Below are 27,051 nucleotides of genomic sequence, written 5' to 3'. Positions count from 1 at the left end.
TCATTAGATAAATTGGCGACATATAGACATATTAAGGCTGTAGTCATTTACATAAATACATTGTAGAATCATAATCAAATACTATATAATAAGTCCAAATGATTATGATTCTACAATCTCTCAATTGTAGCACACGGACAATACATACCTGGAAACTGATCAGCAAGAGTTTCTTTTGATATATTATCACATGAACAGGACAAATGAATCCTAATCAAGCTTTTAGCCACTCAAAACACCATATTAGAAAGTAAAAACTCAAATGAACACAGGTAGGCAATTATTCTTCTAAAAGAAAAATCTTACCCAAAAGGAGTAGTAATTTAATAGCGAGGTACTTCCAAGATTTTCAAATTTTCTAGTTCCATAATGATGCCTTGGGATGAGCCTCCTCTCGCGCCAAGTGTGGCAATCAATAGCACTCATGGGGCTTTCACGAGCTGTCATTTGGGACCCAGCCACGAGAAAGGGGGTCAAAATGGGCCTCAACTCAAGCGCCTGTGGACACATAAACCATATATTTCCAACAAGAAGACAGGAACATACCTGCTCCCTTGAATTGATCACTCCTTTGCAGCTTGAGAGTCGAATCCGACGAACTTCCCCAGAACTGTCAATATCAATCTGCAGCAGAAGCTAATTGTGGCAGACATCAGAAATTAATATTTGTTGGTAACATATGCAAAAGCCTGCAATGAGTTAGAACATTCAAGAATCTGTCACTTCTACATCAACAGAACAAATCAAATTCCTACTGTTGGCTGAACTCAGAACCTGATCAGGGAAGTTAGAGACAAGAGATGGAAGCATAACATTAAAGTCAAAATAGCTTTCTTGAATCCAAACATTGCAGAGCGCAGAATTAATCTTCATAAGCGTCAAAGTACATTGCAAAGTCTCTTAATAGAGTAAACTAGATTTCTAGCTGTATTTGATCTAAAAACCCTCTGTAGAAAAGTTAGATTGCTCAACCCCAGGAACCCAAGAAAAAAAAAGAAACTCTGTATGCTTGAATACAATTACAAGTAAATATCATATAGTCTAGTGAAATCAACAAATTAGTTTACAAAATTTCCCACGAAGACGCATATAATCTAGTGAAAATATAGAGGGGAACAAAGGCTTCTAGTCTTGAAAGGCAAGCCACTTCATCCAACTATTATATAGCAAAGAACCATGTGAACCAGTCTTAAAAATATGGTCATGTCCTTGCGAGAATTAACCATATCAGCATGTGGGTATCCTGAAACGGAAATGCCTCCAGAGCATAAGAGAATTAACCTACTTCACACTTGAGCCAATGATTACCTACATGTTTCCCTCTCACTATTTATAACCGTACGGTAGAAATTCCAAAATGGACTAGATTCAGAAATGGGCTTTTGACCAAATGGATTAAGTTCAACATATTTTTGAACATCTTCTGCCGTAGATACACCCTCCAAGTATGTGCGAAGATCACCACCAGGTCCTGTGGAAGACTAAATGTTAACGAAGACATTGGCAAAAAGAAGACAGTAATAATGAAAAAGAACTGCGGTTAAATCAGAAACAAAAGATGGAATTTCCAAAGCCTGTAAATGGATTTTCAATACATGCCCAAGACCACCCGGGATGGCTAAGAAGCATTACGGGATCAGTATAAAGCAATTCCAAGGCAGCCAGCCTCACTCACTTTGGATGGGCTCCCGGAGCAAAAGAAAAAAAAAAGGCTATCTTTTGTTAAGAACAATATTATGGACTAATGGCTCGGAAGAAATAGTTGAGTGTTTTCAGGCTAAGGCATTTCTTTCGACACTTGGTGTAAGAACTTGTAACTATTCTATCCCCACAACTTGCAGTAGTTGGAAGAGCTTTCTGTAACATCCCCAGTGGATTTTCCCCACCAATAAGAAAAAAAGACGGAAAGAGAGAAGGAAGGAAGAAAGAAAAGAATGATTTGACTTTCTTTAGGTTTGTATGATTTTAGAGACAAACGAAACAAAAAGTCGTAAATATTAAGTTGCATGCAAGTATGCCAGACACTCACCGTTATATTACAAAAAAACCTAACGCTATTCTTTAACTGTATACAACAGTTCACCTAAAACTTCAGCTCTTTATGCATGTGGCATAGTTCTTACCTAATGATGTATCATCACTGTCCTTGTACCTATATGTAGGGGGAAATACTGCAGTATTAGCCTGAAAATGATGATAAGACCAGCCAAAGAAAATACTAAATCAGCTTCAAAGCAATTTAAAGAGTACATAACCTCAAATGAGAAAGAGTAGAGGTTTTTCAACTAACTGGATTGCGCAAGGCCTTGTATGGGGTATCATCCAACAACAAAGTATTTGATGCATTATACTCCCCCTTTTTCCATGGAAGATTCGGTTCCAAACTTTCCCATATTTTTTTCAGTTCCTTCAGAACAAGGGGCTTCCTATCGTTCTCAATAGTGGTGAACCTTGTAGTTGTACAGTGCGATTGATCCTGCATCAACCATCATAGCATGTCATAGAAAGCATAAAACTTGTAGGTGGGAAAAATCCAGACAATTGACTTGTGGCAAAAAAAAAAAAAAAAAAAAAAAAAACCAGTTACATAAATCACTTGAATCTAAGAATCTAAGTTTCTTGTTTTTCATTCACCAAGCACCACAAACTTAAAAGTTAATGTTTTTTTGTTACCTTGAATTCTCATATCAAAGATCAAAATAAACAAAAGTTTAGTATTAATCAGGTTATATATATGCCACTTTTCCAGTAAAAAAATATTTATTCTACCATTAATAATGCAACATCACAGGCAACAAAACTAGAAAAAATCGTTAAAAAGAATATAACCAAAATTAACATGTAAAATGCAACCCCACAATTTCTTAGTAGCAAGGTGATGCATACTCCTATTGTTGTTGAGATATAACTTGGCTTACCCAGCAAAATAGTAGCTTGTGTCTGGAATCTCTCATAATAAACTTAACTAACGTGTTTAGGTTCTTCCTGCAGAACATAACACGAGATAAGGGCATGACTAGTGTCAGTGCTTAAATTTTGAAGTTAATGCCAAAATAACATATGCACTAGAACGAAGACAACTGGAAATCATAAATAAAACTGATATTAGTTGAAATAACAAGCAACGACCAATTTTAGATTGGGCTACCAGGTTCTTGATGACCATATCCCCACTTCAAATCTCTCAAAACAAAACTGTAGAAAGTCATCACAGAAGGGCCTTTTAAACACTGAAAAAAAGAAAAATATAATCAAGTAAATAATGAGTTTAATGTTCAATAACGCTAAGGTTGCATATAGTATGTGTAATCTTTCACCTGCTTTAGATGATATTACAATGTCTGGAGTGTATCCATCTGGAAAATATGGAACAAAATCTACGAGAAGTCCATTTACATCAAGTATTAGAAGTTTTTTCTTTGGAAAACCCGTTGCATCTCTTTCATTTGAAGAATTTGATATCCGTGATAAACTGTTTTTCTCTAGAACAGCACCGATGATATCACTTGTTGCATCACAAGCCAATGAGCGAGGAACCTTTTGATTTATGGTTTCCCCTCTCTCCTTCACATCTGATGTGAGTACACCCAGGGAGCTGTTGAAGGACACTTCTTCCACCAAAGCATTTGTTACTAGCTCAGTGGTGGAAGAATATTCATGCAAACTAGTTGCACCCACTTCATTTAAACAGCTGTAAGTAGCATTTTTCTTATTGTCTTCCGCATCAGAATTCAAACTTCCTTCAAGGGTATCTGCAAACTTTCTCCTTCTCCGACTTTTTTCTCTCTCTCTTTTCATTTGGCCATGGATATCATCACTGTTTGATTGAGCCAAACGATCTTTAGTCTCTAAGCTGTCATCATCTTTTCTAGTCATCGATGTATTTTCAAAATCCTTGAACTTATGAGCATCTGCAATTACCATAGAGCTTTCCTTTGTATTTGATGACAACTCTGTTTCTTCACTAATTGAGCAGTCAATTGATTCTTCCAACAACATCCCGTTCTCTTCTTTTGCAAAAGTTTTAAGGTGGCCAGTTGTTTCCGCTTCATGAGTATGGGTCAATAGAGAAACTTTCTTTTCGCCCTCCGCACTGGATTCCAAACTTTTTTTAGGGGACTCTAATGACCTTTCCTTTTCACTATGGCATTTTATTTTTATTATCCCTTGTGTTTCAACATGGCTTGAAGGAATTGAATGATCTATAGTCTCTGTATTTTCATCATCTCTTTTGACCATATTCGTGCCTATCACATCTGGATCCTCAGGAACTAAAGAATTTTCCTTTCCATCGGCCGAACAAAAGTCTTCAATTAGGGAAGTAGACATCTCATTTTCTGCTTTAAGAACCTCAACGTTCAATATGGTCGAGACAGATATTCCAGAACCTTCTCCACATTGTAAAGCAACACGCTTCTTCTCATTCTTTTCCTCTGTAAGATTTACTTCTAAATGAGATTGCACCATTCCTGGCTCCATATTTAAGCATATTTTGTTCAGCGATTCTTGAGAAACATTATTATCTGTTGAAGCATTATCTTCAGTAGGACCACAATCTCCGTCATTAGTGTTACCCCTCATTGTATGTCCTTTTTTCCTTTTCTTTTCCAAACTAGCCTTTGCATCGCAAACAGCCATTTCCATCACCTGCTTTAATCTACTGTAATGTAACTCCGCAGATGAAATAAATTTAGGGATCTTATACTCCTAGCAACCTCAATATTCTCAGTCAGGGATCTTCCTCATTAACCTGAATACTTCTCAATCTTTCTTCTTCAAAGCTTAAGACTAGTGAGGTTGTGAAGGTAAATGGTATAAGCTGTTTCAGAATCCCGTCCTTTTACTTCCTTGTAATTTGTAAACTTAAATAGCAGCAGCAAACAAAACAGAGGAAAGAGACCAAATAAGCTGCATGAGACAGAAGTCCACTAGCTTTTCAATTGAAAATTCAAACAATTCTACATGTACTGATGAAAACAGTGAAGACTTCAAAACATGCGATACGTGAACAAAATCGTATTGAATAAAAATGGATCCACTAGTTACAGATTCTCCAAAATGCGCAAGAGGGATGTTTTTCATCTCCTTTGGGTTTGTGGGGCTTCAAGCTTATTTTGTTTCATTTAATCAATGAAATACATTTGTAATAAAAAGAAAACCATTCCATTAGTGTAAAAAAAACATCCTAAATACCAGAACTCAAGTTTTCTCTGCCCACGAATCTAATCACGAAAAGCCAGCACACAACTAACATCAACCCATATATAATTTGAAGAGAGAACAGATGGAAACATGGAAGAAATGAATTTTCCAAAAAAAAAAAAATTCTTTCATCACTACTGCTATGAGGTGAAATAGCACTGAAATCTAGAATAAAAAATTCAAAACTAGTTTCTCTTACTATTTCAAGTGTGTCCTGAGAGAATCCAACATATACAGCAAAATAATAATAATAATCTCAGTTTCTTAGCACTGTCCAATTTACCCATTACAGAACCACTTACAATTGAATATCTAAAACAGAATTTACATTTGATTATCTTAACGCCAATGAACACTATTAGTAGGTATCCAGGTACTGTAAAATTCAAAGTATTTGCCTACACGACTAAGGCAAACCCAAGTGCATCAGATGTAATGAATTCAAATTCTTAATTGCAAATTACTCTGCACGTCTCACTGTCCTTGAGTATATGGTCTTTACATATCCCATTCACACTATTATCAATTGTTTACCAGACCCTGGCTCCTAATAGTAGACTAAATAAACCAAAAGGTTTTCCTCCAAAATCAATATAATTAAATTCTTAAATCTTGAAAAGCACAATCATGACTCCATTCTACCATCAACACCAAACGAAGTTAAACATTTACAAGAATTCGCATCCTAAAATTACAATCCTCACTCGAAATCGTAAAGTAGGTCAAGACGACAAAGACAAGAATAAATGTCAAGAACAGGGAGAAGAATTCCAGAACTCGGAAGCAGAGATCAACACCAAAAGGCAACTAAATTATCAATTGGTCAATGAGTAATCACTAAACGGCAATTTTCCATATCAGAAAAGGCAGGAAATGAACCGCGCAAATCGAAGTGCTACAAAGCGACAATTAACGCAAGAAAAATATCAAGAGAAAACGAAAGTTAGAGAGGAAAAAGAAACCTCAAGATTCCGAATGTCGTTAGGATCTGAACGAATCAGAGAGAATTTCGTATCAACTTGCAGAAGAAGAGAGGAAGAGGAAGAGGAAGAGGCGAAAGGATTTGAATGTAGAAGTAGAAGTTGAACTCCCGCTGGCAGCCCTGGGGACTTATTTCATCGTAGAATTTCTTCAGAGTCCTGGGGACTTATTTCATCGTAAGTTGCAACCTTTAGAATTCTTTGCCGGATCTGAAGCGTTTTCCTTGGATAAAGATCCATAGTTGGTAGTTTTAGACCTATTAAAGAAAAATTATATAAATATAATTTTTTTAATATAATTACATTATCTATTTTAAATTATTATTTATTAAAACGCACAAGATTTCAAATATATATTTAAAGTTTATATAAAGCGATTATTGGGAATCATTGAGTTTTCGAGTTTTGAACTTATTCTAATGTGATTCGATATTTTTTAGTTCAATAATTGTAAGATACAAGTTGAACTCCCACGAGCAGCGCTTGGGACTTATTTCATCGTAGGTTGCAACCTTCAGAATTCTTTACAGGATCTGAAGCGTTGTCCTTAAATAAAGATAATTCGGTTCAGTCTCGTTAAATTTTCTGTCAAGATTATGCTATGCGTGTCAGCAAACAAGTCTTACTTCTCGACCTCGGTAATAGAAACGGTTAGAAGGGGCTAAAACAAAATAGTCGGTAGTTTTAAACTTATGAAAGAAAAATTATATAAATATAATTTTTTAATAAATTACCTTGTCTATTCTCAATTATTATTTATTAAAACGCACAAGATTTTAAATATATATTTAAAGCCTATATAAAGCGATTATTTGGAGTCATTCGAGTTTGGAACTTATCCCAATGTGATTCGATATTTTTTAGTTCAATAATGGTAAGATGGACGTTAAATTGTTGATTTCGAGATGGTAATTAATGGTCACTGGTGCCGGCATTAATTTAGGCTAAATTGATAAAAGTACCCTTGAATTTTGTACTTTATTTTTAAAATATCGAAAAATATACCCTAAACTTTTAACAAAAAAAAAAAAATTCAAAAATATAATTATAGTTTTTTTTTTAAGAGAAAATGTTAATATTTTGTTTTAAAAATACCTTAAATTTTCAAAAGTTTCAGTATATATATTTTAAAAGTATTTTGGTTAAGGTGATGGTAAAAACAATTTTTTTTTTTTATTTTTTTTTTAAGTTGAAGGTATTAATGAATTTTTTAAAGTTAGGGTAGTTTAAATACTGGTAAAATAGTAACGATATCTATTGGAAACTAACTAAGGTAATGTATTTTGAAAGTCTAAAGGTACTATTGAAACTTTTGAAAGATTAGGAATATTAAAAAAAAAAAAAAAAAAAAAAAACTTAAGAGACATTTTTATTAATTTAACTAATAAAACCAGAACAGGCAACTCGAGCCGAGCCACGCCTTTTCTCGCCACCCCCACAGCTTGCAAAAAAAAAATAAAAAAAAAAATATATATATATATATATATATATATAATATAGGGCATCTTGGCTGGTGTAGACGGTTTTCAGAGGTGAAATCTTCAAGTTCTTCCCATTTGACCTAAAACCGTGGAATCTTCAAGTTCTTCCCATTTGACCCAAAACCGACCTTTGGTCATTTTCTGTTTGCATTCATCTAGAATTTGATTTCTAGGGCTGTTGAGAGTTCCAATTGAGCATTATTATTTAGAATCTTCCGGTATTTTAAATCAGCATGAGTTAATCAAAATTTGTTGGAAAGCTGCTACCCTTCCATGATTTCACGAGATATAGCATATTCTTTCTCCTAAACTTATTTATTCTCGAACGGTAAACAAGGTTATTGCGTGTCTCGCGGCTCTCTGAGCCAGCCTTAAAAAGGCTACAACAGGGTAGTCAAATCTCATCCACAGATACCATAACTCTCTAAGTTTCCATTTCTCTTCAGGATTCTCCAACAAATAGACAGCCAAAGTCGAAGACTAAAAAATTCAGAGGCTTGTCTAACTCTTTTCCCTTCATTACATGATCAAAATGTAGCAGATAAAACATAAGGATTCCAAAACAAGGCCCAGAATCTATTTCTCAAGCAGTCAGCACAAGGGCATATACAGACATTAGCCAAGCTAATCCAAAATTTTGAACATACATATGCATCCTACTCGAGTTAATCTGCAGAAAGTATAAAGCAAATGTGTTTCGGTGCTAATACAAACAGCAGTGTTTTTGTAATAACTTTACACTACAATTTTGAAAGGAAAAAAATCCCACAAACGATCATTTTCAAACATTTACTGCATCAATTATATAACTAGAAAGTGTAAAAAGGATACAAAATATTTCAGGAAAACAAAATACATACACGATATTTTGGAGCGGCCACGATGCTCAACATATCTTAAGCTTCATTATTTCTCCAGTATCCACAAGACCATGATTTAACTCTGACCGACATTTTACGAACGCTGGATATATCACCTATCCATCCCCTGCAGATGTTCGAGACAAATGCATAATTCCTGATATCCACGTGAAAAGGGGAGGAACAACCTTAATAACGTTGCTCTCCTAGTCCACCACATTGAAAATGGAGTTTCCATCTTGTTCTATGACTTAACGTACTTGTCAACATAACCCTGCATAACGCATAAGGACAGTATTAATGCTTGAAATATAGAACAAATAACATGAGAGCGAAAAATAAACAAATGGAATATAATTTTTTTAAAAAAGAGATGACGATATATCGAGCGCAGCAACAAAACCCTCTCCAGTAGGCACAAATCACAAATAGGCCATAAGGTTGATTGCCAAGTTAATGATTCATAGCTCACCATAACAAGCTTGGTAAGTTTTTGTTGTGATGAATCAATGTATCGATTTATCTTTGCTTGAGACTTGGGTATTTGGTGACTCTTCATAGCTCCAGATACCTTGTCAACAGTCTTTTTGACGATTGTCTTAAAAGCTTCTTTGCTCATGTTGCCCTGTCTCCATGACGGTTTTAGAATTTCCTTAACAAAATCGGCAATAGCAATCCTGAAAAGCCTAAGGGACCTAGAACCTTTGGAGTTCTTGCTCTTCTCTGAGGACTTAACCTGATCAATTTCAATCTCTCCTGATAAGTTTGCTTCATCATCAAAGTCATCCTCAACAGCACCAGCTTCTGCATCAGCTGTCTCCCCAAATTCATCATTATCTAGCGAAGTAGTCGAAGCCACAGCAACAACTTCCTTATGCTTGTTGTTCTCCTCCACATCTAGTAATTTATGGGAACTACCAAGTCTTGTCGTCATATGAGATTCTCTTGTTTTTTCCAGCTTTTGACCACGATCGGATTTCTTAATTATAGGTGATGATGGCTCCATGCTGTCAAAGAGTGGATCATACTGATCACCACCTGCGCTGGGCAAGAGTTTCCCCAAAGGTTTGGTAGAGTTCGGTGACGCAGTTGTCAGTCTTGATCCAACATAATTAGCACCTTGCCCATCAACTCGAGCATTGCTCGCATTGAAAGTAGAATCGCGTATATCACCACTAGGTGCATCATTTCCAAAGTTCAAAATGTTAGAACTGTAGGTGGAGCTGAGTGGTTTCTCAAAAGTAGACGCATAAGGATTATGGTAAGTGGTAACTCCCAAACCCCGAAAATCAGGGGGCAAAGATGGATGGTTCCTGATTGAAGGATCGAGATAATGTCGAGACATAGTACCAATCTGACTTGAGTCACGTAACAAACCATCATGAGCAGGTTGTGAGGCATAAAATGGCTGTTGAAACCGTGAATAAGGATGAAACTGCGAAAATGAACTTCGAAACTCACTAGGAGGGAAATTGTCATCAGAAAATTGCATTCTATTTGCATCTGTAAAGGGCATAGATTGGTCATTAAAGTTTCGCCGAGGAAAAAAACTTGAAGAATTCATCTCCACAGAAGTTCGCCCAAAGTTTTCTTCGTTCGAAAAGCTCGGGAATCCAAATGGTAGACTAGGTCGATTGGTTGCAACTGGGGTAATAGATCTAATTTCATCCATATGCATTGGAGCTCTACAAGGCTCCTGTAATGGGGACTCACCAATCTTTGAATGAGAATGCAACTCCAATGGCTGGGATTTCATAACAGACTGAGAACCTAGATCACTTCCTTGAGACAAATTACTCTGATGAAATTGCATTGGCATACCATCTTTGGCCGTTGTAGGAGCCAATGCTGAATCATACAACCGTCTCGGTGGCAGTAAAGGGGTACTGTGGTCATTAGATGGTTGGATGGATACAAAATCTTGATGAGGATGAAAACCTCCTGGCAGCGAAGATTTAGAAGGAAAGGATGCATTTTGTGACACAAAACTATATGGGGCAGAAATTGGAACCTCAGCACTAGTGACATGTGAAATCATGTGAGGAAGCAGAGGAGGGGGAGGAGGCAGCGCTCTAAGAGAATGGGCATCGTCATTAGCACAACCTGGAGCAGTAGCAGAAAATTGTTTCGGTACTGGAGACTCCGATAAAAATTGTGAGGTCGTAGGTGGCTGACTAGCAGAACTGGCATCAAACTGTTCACTGATGGATGAAGTTTTATCCGGAAAAAGTTCACACTCAGGAGCTTTATTGGTGGTAACCACAGTTACTTGATCAGGTAATAAATTGGAGAGAAAAGAACCATCCATCGGGCGTGAGTGGCTATTGGCAGTTTGAAGCTCTGAAACATGCATGTTGGATTGCGGAGCCACAGAATTCTCCGCAGAAGTCAGCATGCTTGTGGAAATATCACCAGAGAATTTCTCAGTATCAGCATTGCTCATGCATTGTGAGGAGGCCACAACTGAACATTGCTCATAAGACTTCTCTGTTTCTTGACCATTATTGTTAACATGAATGTGGACAGCCCCTGCTGGTTTTGAATTTATTAAATCTTCTTCAACTAAGCTAGTTCCATCTCTAGAACTCTGACATCTATTCACATCGCGAGTGGGACTATCAGTATTCCAAGCATGAGCATCATGCTTTGGGGACACATTATGCTGGATGCACTCCTGATTCTCAACTTCAATATGCCCAAGATCTGATATGTCCCTAGACGTGTTCATAGTGTCTTCTCTACTTCTTATATTCTTTGAAGTTGGGTGAACATCATGATGTTTGCTCCTTTGAAGTCTTGATCCATCGTTCTTGCTCGGTTCATGGTGCACATAGCGACAAGATGCTCCTCTATAGCACCTACCGCGCTGAAAGTCAAAGCATTTCCGTATCATACCCTTATCCCGTCTCATATTCTCATTATTAAATTGATTTGTACGTCTGCTGACAGGAGACCTGCTTCTGCTTCTGCTTCTGCTTCTGCCTCTGCCTCTTTGGTTACGAGGAGACCAACTGAAACAATCAAAGAGTAAAATTCCAATTAGTGATAATCTGAAAAGCTAGTGAGTCAAGTGCATGTCTAATTTGACATAATTGCGTAGGCTAGATTATTCTTTAACGACAATGAGAAAATTAACTTATATTTTAAGCAACAATGTACACATGAAAAAAAATTGTTACCTGCGAGAGCGGCTTCGCCTCTCCCTTCTTCTCCATGGACTCCTTCGTCCCCTCCTTCTATCGACAGGAGAACGACTTTCGCTACTACTTCTAGCTCTTCTATTCTTATGTCTCCTTATATAGAGCGAATCATCTGAATCACTATCACTGCCACCTTCTCTAACTAATCTTCCAAATTCATCTATTTTTACAGGAGATGATCCCAGCTTCACCTTTTCCTCATCATTTTCTTTTCGTAACTTGTCAGTATCCTGGACAACATCAACACTTCGACCATTCAATGCATCCAAAGACTTAGGACTGGTGCTAGCACCAATTTGATTCCGTTGGTTGTTGCAACTCTGTTCATTCCCTGTCTTTCTGACATTTGCCTCATTGGCATCAAAAACCAACTTTGGTGGTTCTGAGAGGAAATGAGCACCAGATTCAGGCATGGAGTATTCACAAGTTGGAGCATAACTCAGTTCAACCTGGCAAGAACCTTTTGATCCAAGATTAGTCAGTTGATCAGTGTCTTTGTCTGAAGTCTTGGAAGATACTGGAGTTGAAGGTGAGACAGCAACAAACCGGACATCTTTCAGGTGTGATTCCTCATCGCTTTCTGAATTTTCATCCGAAGAATAGTCCTGTATAAGTCTAAACGGGCTGCCACCTGCAACAAGTGCAGCAGACTGACTAGAATTAGTGGCTTCAAAAGCTGCAACTTCACCAGATAGATTTTTGTCATTTTGCGAGCACGTAACATGACTCTCAAAATTGTTTCCTAAAGGCGGTTCAGAAAGTCCAGCAGAAATTCTGACAGGAATGTGAACTTGACAAGCTGCAACGCTGACAGATTTTTCATGGCCAAGCAGAAGTTTCGGCCCTCCATCTTCAAAAGGAGAGACAGATACTTATTCAAACATACAAAAATGAAGATGAAAAGGCAGTAATGCCATCTCTACATGAGTAAATACCATAAAAGAAACGAACTTCATAAAGAATCCATAAATCAAAAACCTTGAAGGAAAACTTTTGCGTATTCTGAAATCAATGGAACTTTGAAGGACCAGGATAGCAAATCAGAGTCATTGGGTTTATTTACGTGACCATATCTGACAAACTACAAAATTCCTGCAAATTAATTTAACTCTCTGGTTCAAATACTATAGCAAACACTGCAAAAAATACTATGCTTGATATCCAAATCACAGCTTTACACTGTTTAAAATTTTCAACGGCAAGTAAACGCAACTTTTTAATTAAATAGACCGCCCTGCTTAAAGATGTCATAACCTCTTATCTATCACCCACAGTGGAACCCTAACAGATGAAGAAAAGATTGTCTGTCTTGGCATGCGTTTTTGTAAAAGATGATGCAGCAAAAAAAACATAATTCTTGTTTCATTATTAAGTGATCATTTAAGTCATCAAAAAATGTTTTCTTTCAAATTCCTTAAATACGAAAAGAATTCATTTCAGTAATAACCATGGTATCACAAAATAAAATCTACTATGTACCACAATCATGCTTGTCCTGAGTATGTTGCCCATAGCCCAACCCCATTCAAATTTTTTTATTTTCCTTTCATTCACTGTTGATGTATACCCATGCTTAAGGTAATTTGCCTCGTAATGTACTATAGGGATGCGCTAGTTGTCAAATCTTTCTACCCGGGTTACATGTTATTAGTGTTGTTGTTGTCTCATATTGCTTGCTGGCGCAAATCGTTTACTTTCTCAAAATGATTTCTAAAAGTCACTTTCCAAAGCTTTCTCAAACCTCCTTTTCTAAAACCGTTTTTCAAAAACAGGACTACAAGCTGTGAGATAGGTCATTTGTGTCATTGGTAATCTAAGATTGAGTTGGCTTGTTTTGTGAGCCTCGAAAAAGTGTGATTGTGGCACTATGCATGAATCTATTAAAAAAGAAATACAAAAATAGAAGGGCGTACCTTCAGCTTCTTTCTCCTTTTCTCGGCTACATCTTTGTAAATCTTCAGGTCCTTGTAACTGATCCTTTACATCATGCTCCTCTTTTCTTGATTTTCTCTTGTAGCTTTGAATTTGAACTAAGCGACCAGTTTCCTCTCCTCTAGCAGCTGGGGTGATGTCATCTTGAAGCCACCAGTAAGAAATCACCCACAAAAAAAAAGACGCAAAAAATCAGTATTCCCGTCGCTAAAAGGTACTCACATTAAGCATTAACAAAGCTCTAGGTACAAGTAAACACCGTCATAATTATTTCCCTCAAAGTTCTTTTCATCTACCAACTGGACAAAGTTTTGGCTCAAAATTCAATAAAAAACAAAGCCATCAACTTAAATTGGAGATATTTCTTCACAGAAAACTGAAAACTCTTAAAACAGTAGTATATATCAGGTATAAAGAAACATATGAGGATAAGACTTGTATTTACAAAGGTAATAGAAATATGCATCTGAGCTGTATACTTCAAGAAACAAAAGCTCATATGGTCTTATGATAATATTTTCATATGATGAATATAATAGTAAGTTTTATAAAATCCCCGTGATCCACAGATAACTACTTTGGCATCATATATTTCACCCTGGTTGTCTCTAAATTAATAAGCTCTTATGGTCATAGGTCCTGCTGGTGTATGTTAAAGGGGGGAAAAATAACCCAGAAAACTGATTAATAAACTCAGCACCAATGTAAAACGTTACTGCATAGAGAGAAAATTGTCAACACTAAGACTAACCTCCCATCTCCATGTCAGAGTTTGCAGGTGAAATGGATGCTGCTGACACTGTCAAATACTCAGATTGTGGTTCAATGCTTAAAGATCTCGATGGAGATTTTTCTTTCATTTCTTTATTTTTGCAAGCCAAGCTATATTTCTTCTTCATCCACAGGAAATATTCATGGCCAATTGCAGATTCACTTCCCGGTTCACCACCAAATAAAAATTGAAACTCTGGATTCCCAAATTCCTTGTGACGAGTTGCGTCTTCAAAACTGGAACCATTACTAGCAATGAGCTGACATAATACTTCTATTTTCCTGACAATTCTATCATCTTTTGGCTTAGGTGGAGATGGAGGAAGAACCTGCACATAATCTTTGTCTGACAATATCTCATTGTCAACTTTAGAACCCATCACGAGACCAATACCACCCTCTAAATTTCTGTGTTTGTCATGCTTGGGTCTATTATCCCCTAAATGACTGGGAGATGCGACTACTGGATCATTTTCAAATGCCTTTAACCTTTTACTACAGTGAATGGTAGACCTAGGATCAAATTCAATCTGGCACAACAAGTTGGAGGAATCTGAGTTTGGAATTGAAGAAGAAGGCGAGGTGGGAGGAGGGGGAGAAGGTGGAATAGGTGGTGGAGAGGATGGTGGTGGTGGAGGAGCCACTGGAAGCAAATGAGATTCTCCAAGATTTGATTGCATGAGTCCTCCAAAAGAAGGGGGAGTAGGAAAATTGGATGTTGTGGGATGTTGTGGGATAGAGGGAAAGATCTGCAAACCACCTTGTTGCAACGGTGGATTAATTCGAGCTCCATACAATGTTTGTCCTTGGGAACGAGGATGAAGAGGTACTATAGTAGAAAACTGCGGAGGCCGTAATAAATCCGGACTAGGAGCATGAAGAGGGCGTGGTGGCGGCGGTGGTAGCCGCGGTGGTGGAGGTAGAACGTGATGCGTGTTCTGAACTCCAGAGTGTGAAAGTTGTACATTCTGCTGAGCATTTGAGTTAAATTGAGAAACTTGTGTGCTTCCATGGACTGGTGGAAACGTGTGAAAATATGTTTGATGGATATTTGTGATCCCACCAGATAGAACTTGAATGGATGGGCGCTGACAAAGGGGAGGTGGGGGAGGGGGTGGGGGTGGGCCATGGGAACCAGACTGAGACAAATGAAGAGGTTGCCCAGCCTGGAGTTGAGGTGCAGGTGGTTGTTGAGTTATAGGACGTGATGGGATTGGAGGGCCTGGTTGAATATATGAGGTAGGAGGAGGAGGCGGAGGAGGTGCTACTGCACGCTGTTGGTATGCAGGTGGCCATGGTTTCTGAGGACCCTGCCCGAACTGAGAACCATAATTTGGTTGACCATACATCTCAAATCCTATAAAACTAGAATTTGACTGTTCTACAATGGTAAATTTTATCACAAGAGCAACAATGGCACATGCACATTCTTTAACTCAAGCCACCGATAAAGCATCCTGTCAGGCAAGAGAGAAAATGAAAGATCAACAACCATTAAGAAAGTACATCAGTTGATACCTGCAAAAAATGCATACAAACAGTAAACTCGTTCAAACCCAATTTTAATCCCATGCATCATGGAACTATCTCTATTCTACGCTTAAGCTCCCCGATTTTATCATCTATTATAACAACAACTAATCATTAACTGGGCTAGGTAAAATCACCATAACTACACAAAAATGCCATGTTCCGGGTCAATTCTCTAGCCTAATAACCACAATCAACGGAACACGTTACCTCGAACTGGAAACAGAACTATGTAAAAGCTAGAATGCATCTCCCACAAAGCTCCCCTTTCCATGAATATCATCAAAAACAGAAGAACGCGCCAATTCTCACAAACCCATCAACCAGTATACACTAAGAATTAAAGAGTTAAACTACCAACTGCCCCACACTTCCATCTCGCAAAACGACACACAACGTGCGAAAACGAATCAAACGAAGCCTTGAGGAAAAGCAACACAACTCATTGGCAATAAACAAGTTCTGAACCACTAACCGCATCAATTGAGATTCAAATTCGAGGCTGCGATCACGTAATCGTTAAGTCCTGAGATTAACACAAGGAAAAAAAAAAAAAAAAAAAAAAAAAACCCCAAGATTGTGGCCTTGAAACTCGATAGAGTATTAGGGTTTTGGACAAAAACAGAGTAGAAGAGCGTGGGAAAGTGGTGGCGCCAACCCTAGGCTCAGGCTCCTTCTCTATCTGATTCTTTCACAGAGTAACAGAAGAGATTCTATTCCACGTTCCCTCCCAATTGGAAGCGTAAGAATAAAGAAGCAGTCGACTCCCTCGCTCGCCAACCAAGCCAACCTAAACATCTAAACTTTAATTATCAATAAACAAACAATCACATGAATGTAACGGATATTTTTTTGTCTCTTATTTTTATTATTTTTTATTATTTTTGATAAAAATTCCTATTTAACAAATTAGTTTATATACTTTTCAAAATTAAATATCATTTTTATTATTTAATTATTTAATAATATCGAGTTTCTAATTAGTTTGTTGATAAAAAAAAAAATTATGCTTTATATTTATGATATTAGTGTAGATTTTCAAAGTTTCTAAAATAATTGAAAATTAAATATTTTGAAAATATATTTTTTTTTCTAAAAGAAATAAATTGTCAAGTTTTTAAATAATTTAAAAAAATAAAAACTAATTTTTTAAAAGTTATTTCAAATAGTAATTTTGTTTCTCAAATTTATAAGTATAAAAAGTGAAATTTTTGCTATTTAAATTATAAATTCGCGAGAAATATAATTAAACATGAGAATGAGGCATGATATCGAAACTCGAGACAGAAAAAAATCGAACCGAACCAATCCAATGGTTCGATCTGTCAACTCTACTAAAAAAATCGAACCGTACATACACCTACGTACACACCCCCTACAGGGCTAAATTCTCGATGGCATTACATAATACCTATCTACTTCTCCATAGGACTAATCTTTCCATGTACACAAGAGGATGCAACTAGAATGTGCTGAAAGTGAGCAAAGCTAGCTAAACGACGGTTGTTTCCTCCTCGAACGAGAATGACAGTCTGTAAGAGGCTGCGACGAAGGACCGAGCGAGTGGCTGATTCAAATGGACAGACTAGTGTTATGTGCACGACTCGAATCAGCACAAAATCAATGAAAGGATTCGACATGGTATGAGATGTAGATGTGTTAGAAGATGGTAAGATCACAGCAGTTTCCTAGTGTGCATCTGTGCGCTCCTATGAATGTACATGGCTACAGGGGTTTTGTGCATAATGGTTATCGTCACAAGTGTATTTCGTCGCTCGTTCATCGTTTCCACGACCATTTTGAAACTTCAATCGTCTCCCCGAAAGCAGCAGCTGGTCTTCGTTCATCTGATTAAAAAAACACAAAATGACAGTCAGTACATTCCAACGATTTCTAGACACGACAGAACATAAGCAAACTATACATTCCGAGGCCTGGCGAGGGGGCGGGATTCACGACGACTTCTATTTTCTGCTCGTAGTTTAGAAAGACAAGGCAGCATAAAGACCACGACATCATAGAACTGTTTATACCTTGGTCGGGAAAAAAGGAAATAGTTTTGTCTGAAGCTGGTGCTGGAATACTTTGTTTCTGAATGTCTGCCATGGAATCCAGGGCATCGTTTGTTTTCGTGTCTCGAGAAATTTGAACATCGATATCCATTGCAACGTGCATTGGAATACTATTTAGACTCAAAGGAGGAAATTGTGGACTCAAACTCACCTGCAAATAGAAAAGAAAAGATTTTAAACGATGATGCTCTCATGCATGGCAACAATGAATTAACCCTTTTTAAACACTTAGAAAGTCATTCTAGACCGTAGTAGCTACTCTAGGGAGGCTATGGTTTGAGCGGAATCATAGATTTTTCGAAGGGGTGGAGGCCCGCCTTAAAATTTTTTGTTTCTACTCGTGAGTTCAACAACGCGTGGAGTAGATAGATTTGAACATCTGACCTCTAGGTCGACTATGCTCACTCAGTGTACTCTTTCTAGTAACTTTGGTATTTGTAGTCTTGCGCGTATTTCTGCCAACTGGGGCTTCGTTTTTTAATCGTTTACGATCGCTCATTTCCCTTTTTTAGAACAGGGTACGATTAACGAAATGGAAACGCGCGCAAATTTCCCTCTCTTAGAACAGGGTACGATTAGCTTATCAATGAACAAAAGAAAAGGAAAAGGAAACGAGAAAGGATGGAGTCACCTTAGTAGATGGTAGTGAAGCAGCTGATGATGCTGGCTCTGTTACGAGCATAGTCGAAGTGACAGCCATCTCGGGTTCGTGCACATTAGATGCCTTTACATTACTACCCTCCTCGTGTCCATTATCTACTTCATCTTCCTCGGTCGATCGAGAAGTCTTTGACTTGATGCTGTGATCGCCATTCGATACTGTGCCAATATCTCCAAAAGTCCTCTTCCTGATTTCAGAATTTCGAGTTTAAACCATAATATTCCCAGAAGGAAGAGATCGACAAGCGAACGTGAATAAAAACGAACTGTTTTAGCCATCATTCTGACCTATTAGTGCTATGATGAGCAAAGTTAGTAGGGATTGGTCTGTTGGAAAACAATATTCCACGCAGAGGTCTCCCGTCGATGACGGTTTCAATTATGTATCCATTCGGTATGGTTTCCGTAACTTTGGCTCGAAAACTTTTCTTTCCTTGAAGATGCTGAGATTGATTCAAAGGAACATCATGTTTGTCTGCATTGTAGGACAACAACATGCCACCAGAGTTTAATCAGAATCATACCCCCATCAAATCCATAACTAATAACTATCTATTAAAGTTTATTTTTGTGTTTTGGACGATTTTAATCTCGTCTTCAGGGATCGAGGGCTCTCGTTCATGTTCGACTTCAAGGGTTTCTTTCTTTGCAAGTGTTTTCTTTGGTTCTATCAGCATCCTCTCTTGTTTGTGGGGTAATATTAACACTGTAATGTTCTATTTACGCAATCTATTCGCTATGCCAGGCCGAAATTATACGAGCCACGAGCAATCATGGCTACCTCATAGGTACTTACATGGGATATTAAGAAGGTACTTACATGGGATATTAAGAAGGTACTTACATGGAACCTCATAGGCTTGCACAGGGATGGGTGGGAACAAATCAGTACTAATTCCATTTTGAACCACAGCTCTTCCATGAATAGCATTTGGATTCTGTTCTTGACATTTCAACTTCAATTGCTTTCTCAAAGACAACTTCTCTGGTTTCCTCTCACTTTCCCTTGCAAGTCCTGAAAAACAAAATTACAGAGAGACTATTTACAACCCGTGAATCATCGAGAGCCTGTGAACGAGTAAGAAAATAACGAGTATAAACCTGTAAACAAGTAATACATATCATCGAGAGCCTCGAGACTCTTATTGCAACCGCCTAAAAGAGCAAGCACGCCAACTTTGTAAGGATCTAAACACTCTCCAGCCACTGAAAATCTAGCACAAGGTCCATCACCCGTAGTTGTGATCTTCGTCCATACACCGGTTTCTATATCGAGTATTGATGGTAAATCAAAATGAAAGTACAAATTAGAGGCTTAAAGAAACCAACACCTAAATTTTAACCAAATGATCATCAAGATCAACATTATAGCATTACAGATTAGCTCATTTTCCTTTTAGGGGAGCAATTGAGGAGTTAACGACATACCAATATCGAGCATATAAAGGTCGTTGTATAGGTTTTGGGCATCGGTAAATCCCCCAAAAACAAACAATCTCTTTCCAAAAGTGATGGTTGTATGACCAGCACGAGGCGTTAATAATTGTCCTGAAGTGTTCAACTCTGTCCACACTAGAGTATCTGTAATAAAATACCAAAAGGATAGTCAGGAGGTTTGTATATATGAGATACAGAATATATTTCCTGAACATCAAGGTGACCTGTGTCAAGGATGTGAACGTCTGACAAATAATAGTCGTGCGCATCTTCGCCACCGATCACTATAACTTTATTATTCCAGGATGAGCAAGTATGGCTATCGCGTGGAGATGGCGGAGTCCCAGATGTTGTAGCTCGTTTCCAAACAAATGTCTCTAAAAACATAGAAAAAACGTTAACAGACACTAGTAAAGTGATCCAGACCACGCCAACGCAATTAAGATCATAGTACAGCAGCGAATGTGCATAAAGAAAAGCTTAAGCACTTCATAATATATCATTTTGGTTGAGGCAAAAAGAAGATGTAACGGCTCAAGCCCACCGCTAGCAGATATTGTCCTCCTTGGGCTTCTGTTAGGAAAAGGCTCCCATACCCTTATAAGGAATGTTTCGTTCCTCTCTCCAACCAACGTGGGATCTCCCAATCCACCCACTTAGAGACCCAGCGTCCTCGCTGGCTGGCTCTAACACCAATTGTAACAGCCCAAGCCCATCGGTAGCAGATATTGTCCTCTTTAGGTTTCCCCCAAGCTATACGAGAAAATCAATATTGGTAACGAATCAAACACGTTTTACCAGCCAGCCAAACAAATTGGTATTTGCAGAATCACTATATAAGACAAAGGTATTACCTGTATTCAATATGTAGAGATCATTGTAGTACACTTCATCATTATTGCTGATAGATTTTCCACAACCACCAAACACGAACAATCGTTTGCCAACGAGCGTTGAGCTATGACCCTCTCGAGCCTCTGGCCCCTCGCCTCTTAAACCTGGACAAATCCATGTATGCAAAGCTAGAAGCAAAGCATAATGCAAATCATTTAGTACCATTTATAGCTGCATTCCAACATTAAGCATTTCAAAACTACAATAGATCCTTTGATTCTCAGAGATAAAACGAAGAAAGTTAACTTACAAGTGTCCAGTATATGCAAATCCTTAAGAGGGCTCATCCCATCAGTACCCCCAAACACAAAAAGATGGTCACCAATTGTGGTACAGGTATGACTGTCCCTTGGAGTGGGTGGGCTTCCTTTTATCACAGGCTGACTCCATGTCTGTTTTGCTGCAAACCAGCAATCTAAGTTACCCACTTACCCCATCACCTCCAATACAATGAACACAATCAAACGCATAATCAATGAATTGATCAAAAGGGATAGAACAAAATGAAGAACATGTAATTTCCTTCAGATCTTTATTCCAAAACCCATTACAGACATGAATCCCCATATAAGATCGACAAAAAAGAAGAGAAAAGTAGAAGAAAAGGTCGTACCAGTGTCAAAGACGTGCACATGGTTAGTCTGGCAGTTGTCTTTGCCATAGCCCCCAAAAACATAGAGATACCTTCCCTCGTTAATGGCGTTACAACTAAGCCCCCACCGCTTACCGGGACCAGACATCTCTCCCAGAGCTCCATCTTGGCCCTGTCTGGAGAGTGGCTGGACCCTTTCCCACCTCATGGCTAGACCCTTCCCCACCAAGAAACCAAGTAGTGGGCTAAGCAAGAGAAAGGCGAGGGAAAATCCCCTTTGCCGGGAAAAACGAAAGCAGGGGGATTATAAAGGCCTTCATCTGGGATATGATTAAGTGGGATTTTCAGGTGTGAGGCTATGAAGCTCCTCCATACATGCAAATATTTGGCGATGTATGTGTAATAGAATAGAACAAAATGTGGTTATCTAAGAGAGAATATTGAAGAAATTATTGAGTTTCTTCTGGTTAAAACTATGAAAATGATGCGAAATTATCATAGAAGAACAGAAACCTGAAATTTTTTTGAACCTTCGCTCTTTGTGGCCATTAAAATAAGGCCTTGGATCTCCACTGCTCCAAAAATAACTTCAAAAATTTTGACAATTTTGATGAAGGAGGAGGACCCGCTTATACCTCATTCATGTATATATATAAACCTTTGCTCTTTGGGGCGATTAAAACAAGGCCACCAATCTCCCTCCCTCCGCTGGGTTAATAATAACTTCAAATTTTGACGCTTTTGATATATATATATAATATATATATATAGGTTACCAGAGAACGGATCCATTTTTATCCCAAATGCGTAATACGATAGAGTCAACAAATGAATTATAATTTATTATTTAATCACTGAAATTTATCCAACTGAAACTCCTAATTGAAGTAATAATCCTATCTAATCTATAACTACTTTGATTTTTTTTTTCATTATTATTATTATTTTGGCTCGATTATATTTTATAATTATTTGACTAATTTTTAGTTAAAAAATAGAGATTTATTGAAGCAATATATTATATATATATATATACATACTAGGAGTCAATCACGAATAAAACTTAAAAACATATGTTGTGCTAACCTGGAGGTAGCTGAGATATCTTGTTAATGAACAGATGATCCTAATAAGAGATACTAGGAGTGAATAAAATTTAAAAACACCTGAAAAGATTAGTTAAGAATTTATGAAAAATAAAGTTGGCTACTTATTTATTTTTAACTTTTCTTTCCAAATTTAGTTGATGCAGGCCAACCGAGGACGAGGATGAGACTAGCGAACTAGAGACTATTTGGGAATCCATGTCTGTGTCTGTTTTGTGTGCTTATGGTTTCGTTGTCAATAATTTACTTCAGTTGTTTTAAGTTTAAATAACACTGGTTTTAAATGTTTTATTTTTTAAATATTTTTGAAATTTATCATTGGTTGTCGGAGTTTATTATCAAGGTCAGTGGTAGCTCCTGTGAATCGCGTTGACGATGAGCGGGTATTACAAGTTGGTTTAATCCAATATTTAAATGGCTTCATTTTTTATATTTAAAATGTGACTGCTTTTATATCGTTATATTCGTTTATTTTCATTTAAGTTATAGTTTGAATGCTTTTTTTTATTTGTCGTTTTTTTCTTTCTTTGTCAGCATAATTCTTTATATATATATATTATTTTTTATTTTTTTAAGAAGAAAAATGATATTTGGCCTACTAAATTTAGTAGGGGGTTTGAAATTGTTTCCCAAACAAGTATTTTTTTTAATTATTATCTTATTAAAAAACTAATTATAGTTTTTTTTTTTTAATATAATGAAATTAAAAAAAAAATAAAAATAAACTGTATCTAATATATATCATTCACTATCGTTTAGGCAGTGGGGGCATCTATAATCGTCATAAATGGTTAGTTTAATTTAAAAAAAAAATCAATTGTTTTTTGCTCGTATCAATTTGATGTTATCATGAACTAGGGAACCTCGTTGACTATAGTACGAATTTAATTCATTATTGATTGTTAATTTATGACTATCTATAATTGAACTTATATACATTATAGATAAGTCGCGCCACTAAAATAATTATTAAATTTTGAGATGTCTGTGATGAGCATGTGAAATATTAATATTTTCAAATGACAAATTAAAAGAATATATATTAAATACTAATTTTCGTAATAATATTTTTCATTTAAGGACAAAATGGTATTTTCACACCATCCGGATATATTAATTGTAATGGGCCCATCCTGCAAGCCCATGTTTATAAAAGCCCAAATAGTTGTTATCATTCGGAATCATCGGCCCAGCCCAATGACTGAGCATTTGCCAGTCCCTTAGGTTTTCGTCTTGCTCCAGCTCCCACCAACGAGCTTCTTCCTAAGGCGAGTTCCATCTTTCTTCTCTTCTCAGAGTTCATCGTCCTTCACGATGCCGCCATTACCGTATCTGCATCTCAGAAGGTTTTTTATTCGGTCTCTTTCTTCATCTTCGTATTTATCTGCCTCTTCGTCCTCAAGTTCTTTGAATGAAGCTTCGAAGAGCGTTGTTTTACGTCGAGATTTGACCTCTGTTTTCCACCATTTCCGTCGTCAAGGACCGGCATTGGGGTGTTCTTATCTATCCCAACTCTCACTTTCTCATTCGTTCTTTTCCGAGTCCGGTGAGAATGATGTGGATCAATCATCGCAGTCGCTTGCGGCCGAGCTTCTTAAAGACCCCGATTTGGATCCTCTTCCCATTACGAAGCGCCTTCAGCTTAGCTTTTCGCATGTTAAACCAAATCCGGAGTTAGTTCTCAATACGCTCAATCTCTCCTCGGAAGCTGGCCGAACTGTGTTAGGGTTTAACGAGTGGTTAATATCGAATCCTGATTTTCATCACACGGATGAGACTATATCGTATTTCGTTGATTATTTTGGTCGTAGAAAGGATTTCAATTCGATTCACGAAGTTCTTGCGAAGGGTTCAGGGATCAGTGGGGCTAAAACCCTGCGGTCGACTATTGATCGGTTCGCTCGTGCTGGACGACCCACAAAGTTGTTATCATTTTTCGAGACAATGGAGAAGAATTATGGATTTAAGAGGGATAAAGAGTCGATTAGGATGGTGGTGGAGAAGCTTTGTGAAAACGGCTACGCGAGCCATGCTGAGAAGATGGTCAAAGACTTAGCGCACGAATTTTTCCCAGACGAAGCAATTTGCGATGCTCTGATGAGAGGATGGTGCGTCGATGAGAAATTCGATGAAGCGAAAAGGCTGGCAGGTGAGATGTATAGGGGAGGGTTTGAGTTAGGGACAACGGCCTACAATGCTCTGCTTGACTGTGTTTGCAAGCTTTGTAGGAAAAAAGATCCATTTAAGCTTCAATCTGAGGCTGAGGAAATTCTGGTGGAAATGGATTGTCGTGGGGTTCCAAGAAACGTGGAAACTTTCAATGTACTGATTAATAATCTGTGCAAGATTAGGAAAACTACGGATGCACTAAATTTGTTTCATCGAATGGGGGAGTGGGGATGTCATCCTAACGCTGAAACGTTCCTTATTTTGATCAAAAGTTTGTATCAAGCGGCCAGGACGGGAGAAGGGGATGAAATGATTGACAGGATGAGGTCTGCGGGATATGCTGATGCACTTGATAAGAAGGCTTATTATGAGTTTCTGAAGATTTTGTGTGGGATCGAGAGGATTGATCATGCCCTGATTGTTTTTGCGAAGATGAAGAAGGATGGGTGTGAGCCTGGCATTAAGACATATGATCTATTGATGGGAAAACTCTGTGCCCATAATCGTCTGGACAGAGCAAATTCACTCTTTAATGAAGCTCAGAAACGGGGAGTTCCAGTCACTCCAAAAGCTTATCAGGTTGAGCCAAGGTATGCAAAGAAGCCAAAGGTAAAGAAGGTTGAGAAGAAGAGGGAGACGTTGCCAGAGAAAATGGCAAGGAAGAGGAGACGACTGAAGCAAATTCGATTGAGTTTTGTCAAGAAGCCAAAAAAAACAATGCGTAGAGCATTTTGATTATGATAATAATGTTTGTTCTGAAACTTGATAAATTCTTTTTCATAATGTCCTCTGTTTTCTTTTGCCTCCGCCCCTCCAACCCTTCATTATATGATCTGCAGAGAAATAAGAGGTTTTTTCTTTGTCTTAGCCCTGTTTGGTGTTCTGGCCTGAGCTGAAACAATGCGGGGCAATGCAGCTCTGACATGCCATGCCATGCCATTATATTGGTCATTGGTGGATCGAAGTTCCAGGTTTGTTTAGGAAATTTTAACTTAAGAAGACTGCATTGTTTTTAATTTTCCCTTATTCTGTTCATAGTATCTATCTACGGAATGTTAAATGAAGGGCACTGCTTGTTCATATTTCATAAACTGAAACTGATAAACATGTTCTTTTTGAAATGTAGTTGGTTCTTCATTTATAAATTTTCTCTTGCCAAGGGTGTAATAGTCCAATAGTCCAAGGCTACTGCTAGTAGATATTATCTGATTTGGCCCGTTCTGTGTCACTGTCATCTTCACGCTTTTAAAACGTGTATACTAGTGAGAGGTTTCCACACCCTTATCAGAATTGTTTTGTTCCCCTTTCCAACTGATTTGGTTCCCTTCTCCAATCGAGGTGGATCTATCAATACACCTCTCTTGGGGGGTCAGCGTCCTCATTGGTACACCGCCCGGTGTCTGGCTTTGATACCATTTGTAACCGTCTAAGTCCACTGCTAGCTGATATTGTCCGTTTTGGACGTTACATATTCCCGTCAGCCTCACAGTTTTCGTTTCCCTCTGCAAATGGGTTCATAATGTTTTTGTTGAACAAGCTTGGCCTTGTGTCCACCACCCCTCAGACTATTGCTGTTTTACAGATATAACCATGGAAAGACTGACATAATGTGTACTGTCTGCAGTGAGGCATTCAGATCAAATTTCCTGCATATCATACCTTGTTTGAATGTCTTCATTTCTCGATGATAATTGCTTCAATGGGATGCGATTTACTGTGCATTTAAGCTCGTTTTATTAAGAATGCTTCTCCTCGAGGAAGCTATTGGACGCAGAAGGTTGCCAACTTTGACTTATAGGCCAACCAATTGGTTTGTTTTAGCCTATAGATTATACTGCAAAGCTTCAATGCCATCTGTTTTGTTGAGTCAATCCCATTCCATTATAATGGTAGGCATAGTCGTGTTCTAAATACTTTTGGATTTAGTTTTTCTAGAACTATTCCGTGAAACATATTTGGAAAATGAATTCGTATATTGTTCGCCTATCCTTCAAGCTTTCGAATCGGGGCACCCTGCTAGCCTAACGCCCCAGTAGTAGAGTAAGTTTCAAAAGCCCTTTTGAGATTCTTAGTTAAGACTCAACGCCTGGCAATCTTTCTAAAGCGCTAACACCTTAACTTGAGACTTGAAAGTTCAAATGAAAGAGTTTGTCAGAGGCGTATTA

The 27,051-nt window shown here is 37.7% G+C and overlaps 4 protein-coding genes across 9 annotated transcripts; 1 reads left to right on the top strand and 3 right to left on the bottom strand.

Moving 5' to 3' along the window:
- Positions 1 to 814: 814 nt before the first annotated feature.
- LOC111793569 (uncharacterized) lies at positions 815 to 6,324 on the bottom strand. Of its 4 annotated transcripts, XM_023675513.2 has the most exons (8): positions 6,165 to 6,324; positions 3,318 to 4,908; positions 3,149 to 3,230; positions 2,919 to 2,985; positions 2,291 to 2,476; positions 2,124 to 2,184; positions 1,313 to 1,471; positions 815 to 1,243 (listed from the first exon to the last, which is right to left on the bottom strand). In XM_023675513.2, coding segments are annotated over exons 2-8 (1,884 nt in total). In that variant the 5' UTR covers positions 4,645 to 4,908; positions 6,165 to 6,324; the 3' UTR covers positions 815 to 1,241. The 4 variants fall into 4 exon arrangements, with proteins under 4 accessions (XP_023531281.2, XP_023531279.2, XP_023531280.2 ...); XM_023675511.2 differs by lacking the exon at positions 815 to 1,243 and having other exon boundaries at positions 1,285 to 1,471; XM_023675512.2 differs by lacking the exon at positions 815 to 1,243 and having other exon boundaries at positions 1,285 to 1,471; positions 3,318 to 4,862; positions 6,165 to 6,313.
- Positions 6,325 to 8,323: 1,999 nt separating this feature from the next.
- Positions 8,324 to 16,765, bottom strand: LOC111793568 (uncharacterized). Of its 2 annotated transcripts, none has more exons than XM_023675510.2 (6): positions 16,167 to 16,765; positions 14,407 to 15,883; positions 13,637 to 13,798; positions 11,703 to 12,573; positions 8,996 to 11,534; positions 8,324 to 8,797 (listed from the first exon to the last, which is right to left on the bottom strand). In XM_023675510.2, the coding sequence occupies exons 2-6, from the start codon at positions 15,773 to 15,775 to the stop codon at positions 8,768 to 8,770; spliced, it is 4,971 nt and encodes a 1,656-aa protein (XP_023531278.2). In that variant the 5' UTR covers positions 15,776 to 15,883; positions 16,167 to 16,765; the 3' UTR covers positions 8,324 to 8,767. The 2 variants fall into 2 exon arrangements, with proteins under 2 accessions (XP_023531278.2, XP_023531277.2); XM_023675509.2 differs by having other exon boundaries at positions 16,432 to 16,765.
- Positions 16,766 to 17,243: 478 nt separating this feature from the next.
- On the bottom strand, positions 17,244 to 22,335 carry LOC111793464 (uncharacterized). Of its 2 annotated transcripts, XM_087123330.1 has the most exons (12): positions 22,125 to 22,334; positions 21,633 to 21,931; positions 21,270 to 21,419; positions 20,980 to 21,147; positions 20,350 to 20,502; positions 20,117 to 20,269; positions 19,790 to 19,954; positions 19,533 to 19,703; positions 18,977 to 19,163; positions 18,660 to 18,876; positions 17,990 to 18,179; positions 17,244 to 17,803 (listed from the first exon to the last, which is right to left on the bottom strand). In XM_087123330.1, the coding sequence occupies exons 2-12, from the start codon at positions 21,817 to 21,819 to the stop codon at positions 17,736 to 17,738; spliced, it is 1,809 nt and encodes a 602-aa protein (XP_086979456.1). In that variant the 5' UTR covers positions 21,820 to 21,931; positions 22,125 to 22,334; the 3' UTR covers positions 17,244 to 17,735. The 2 variants fall into 2 exon arrangements, with proteins under 2 accessions (XP_086979456.1, XP_086979457.1); XM_087123331.1 differs by having other exon boundaries at positions 21,270 to 21,411; positions 21,633 to 22,335.
- Positions 22,336 to 23,944: 1,609 nt separating this feature from the next.
- LOC111793466 (small ribosomal subunit protein mL104 (rPPR9)) lies at positions 23,945 to 26,007 on the top strand. The gene is made up of 2 exons (XM_023675365.2): positions 23,945 to 25,634; positions 25,755 to 26,007. The coding sequence occupies exon 1, from the start codon at positions 24,032 to 24,034 to the stop codon at positions 25,619 to 25,621; it is 1,590 nt and encodes a 529-aa protein (XP_023531133.2). The 5' UTR covers positions 23,945 to 24,031; the 3' UTR covers positions 25,622 to 25,634; positions 25,755 to 26,007.
- Positions 26,008 to 27,051: the final 1,044 nt, after the last annotated feature.

Source organism: Cucurbita pepo, chromosome 4 (genome assembly GCF_057944985.1).
Source record: "Cucurbita pepo subsp. pepo isolate OVF chromosome 4, ASM5794498v1, whole genome shotgun sequence".
NCBI classification, from domain to species: Eukaryota; Viridiplantae; Streptophyta; class Magnoliopsida; order Cucurbitales; family Cucurbitaceae; genus Cucurbita; species Cucurbita pepo.
The sequence above is the reverse complement of the archived record's forward strand: the minus strand, read 5'-3'. Positions and strand labels throughout refer to the sequence as shown.

Excerpts from the sequence above, each read along its gene's own strand:
- LOC111793569 (XM_023675511.2), bottom strand. The coding sequence starts at position 4,644 with ATGGAAATGGCTGTTTGCGATGCAAAGGCTAGTTTGGAAAAGAAAAGG. Across the intron at positions 2,986-3,148 it reads ATATGGTCATCAAGAACCTG|GAAGAACCTAAACACGTTAG; the intron begins GTAGCCCAATCT and ends TATGTTCTGCAG. Across the intron at positions 1,472-2,123 it reads CAGTGATGATACATCATTAG|GACCTGGTGGTGATCTTCGC; the intron begins GTAAGAACTATG and ends AGTCTTCCACAG.
- LOC111793568 (XM_023675510.2), bottom strand. The coding sequence starts at position 15,775 with ATGTATGGTCAACCAAATTATGGTTCTCAGTTCGGGCAGGGTCCTCAG. Across the intron at positions 13,799-14,406 it reads CTCTGACATGGAGATGGGAG|ATGACATCACCCCAGCTGCT; the intron begins GTTAGTCTTAGT and ends GGTGGCTTCAAG. Across the intron at positions 11,535-11,702 it reads AGGCGAAGCCGCTCTCGCAG|TTGGTCTCCTCGTAACCAAA; the intron begins GTAACAATTTTT and ends TGATTGTTTCAG.
- LOC111793464 (XM_087123330.1), bottom strand. The coding sequence starts at position 21,819 with ATGAGGTGGGAAAGGGTCCAGCCACTCTCCAGACAGGGCCAAGATGGA. Across the intron at positions 21,420-21,632 it reads TGTGCACGTCTTTGACACTG|CAAAACAGACATGGAGTCAG; the intron begins GTACGACCTTTT and ends GCTGGTTTGCAG. Across the intron at positions 19,704-19,789 it reads TATGTATTACTTGTTTACAG|GACTTGCAAGGGAAAGTGAG; the intron begins GTTTATACTCGT and ends TTTGTTTTTCAG.
- LOC111793466 (XM_023675365.2), top strand. The coding sequence starts at position 24,032 with ATGCCGCCATTACCGTATCTGCATCTCAGAAGGTTTTTTATTCGGTCT.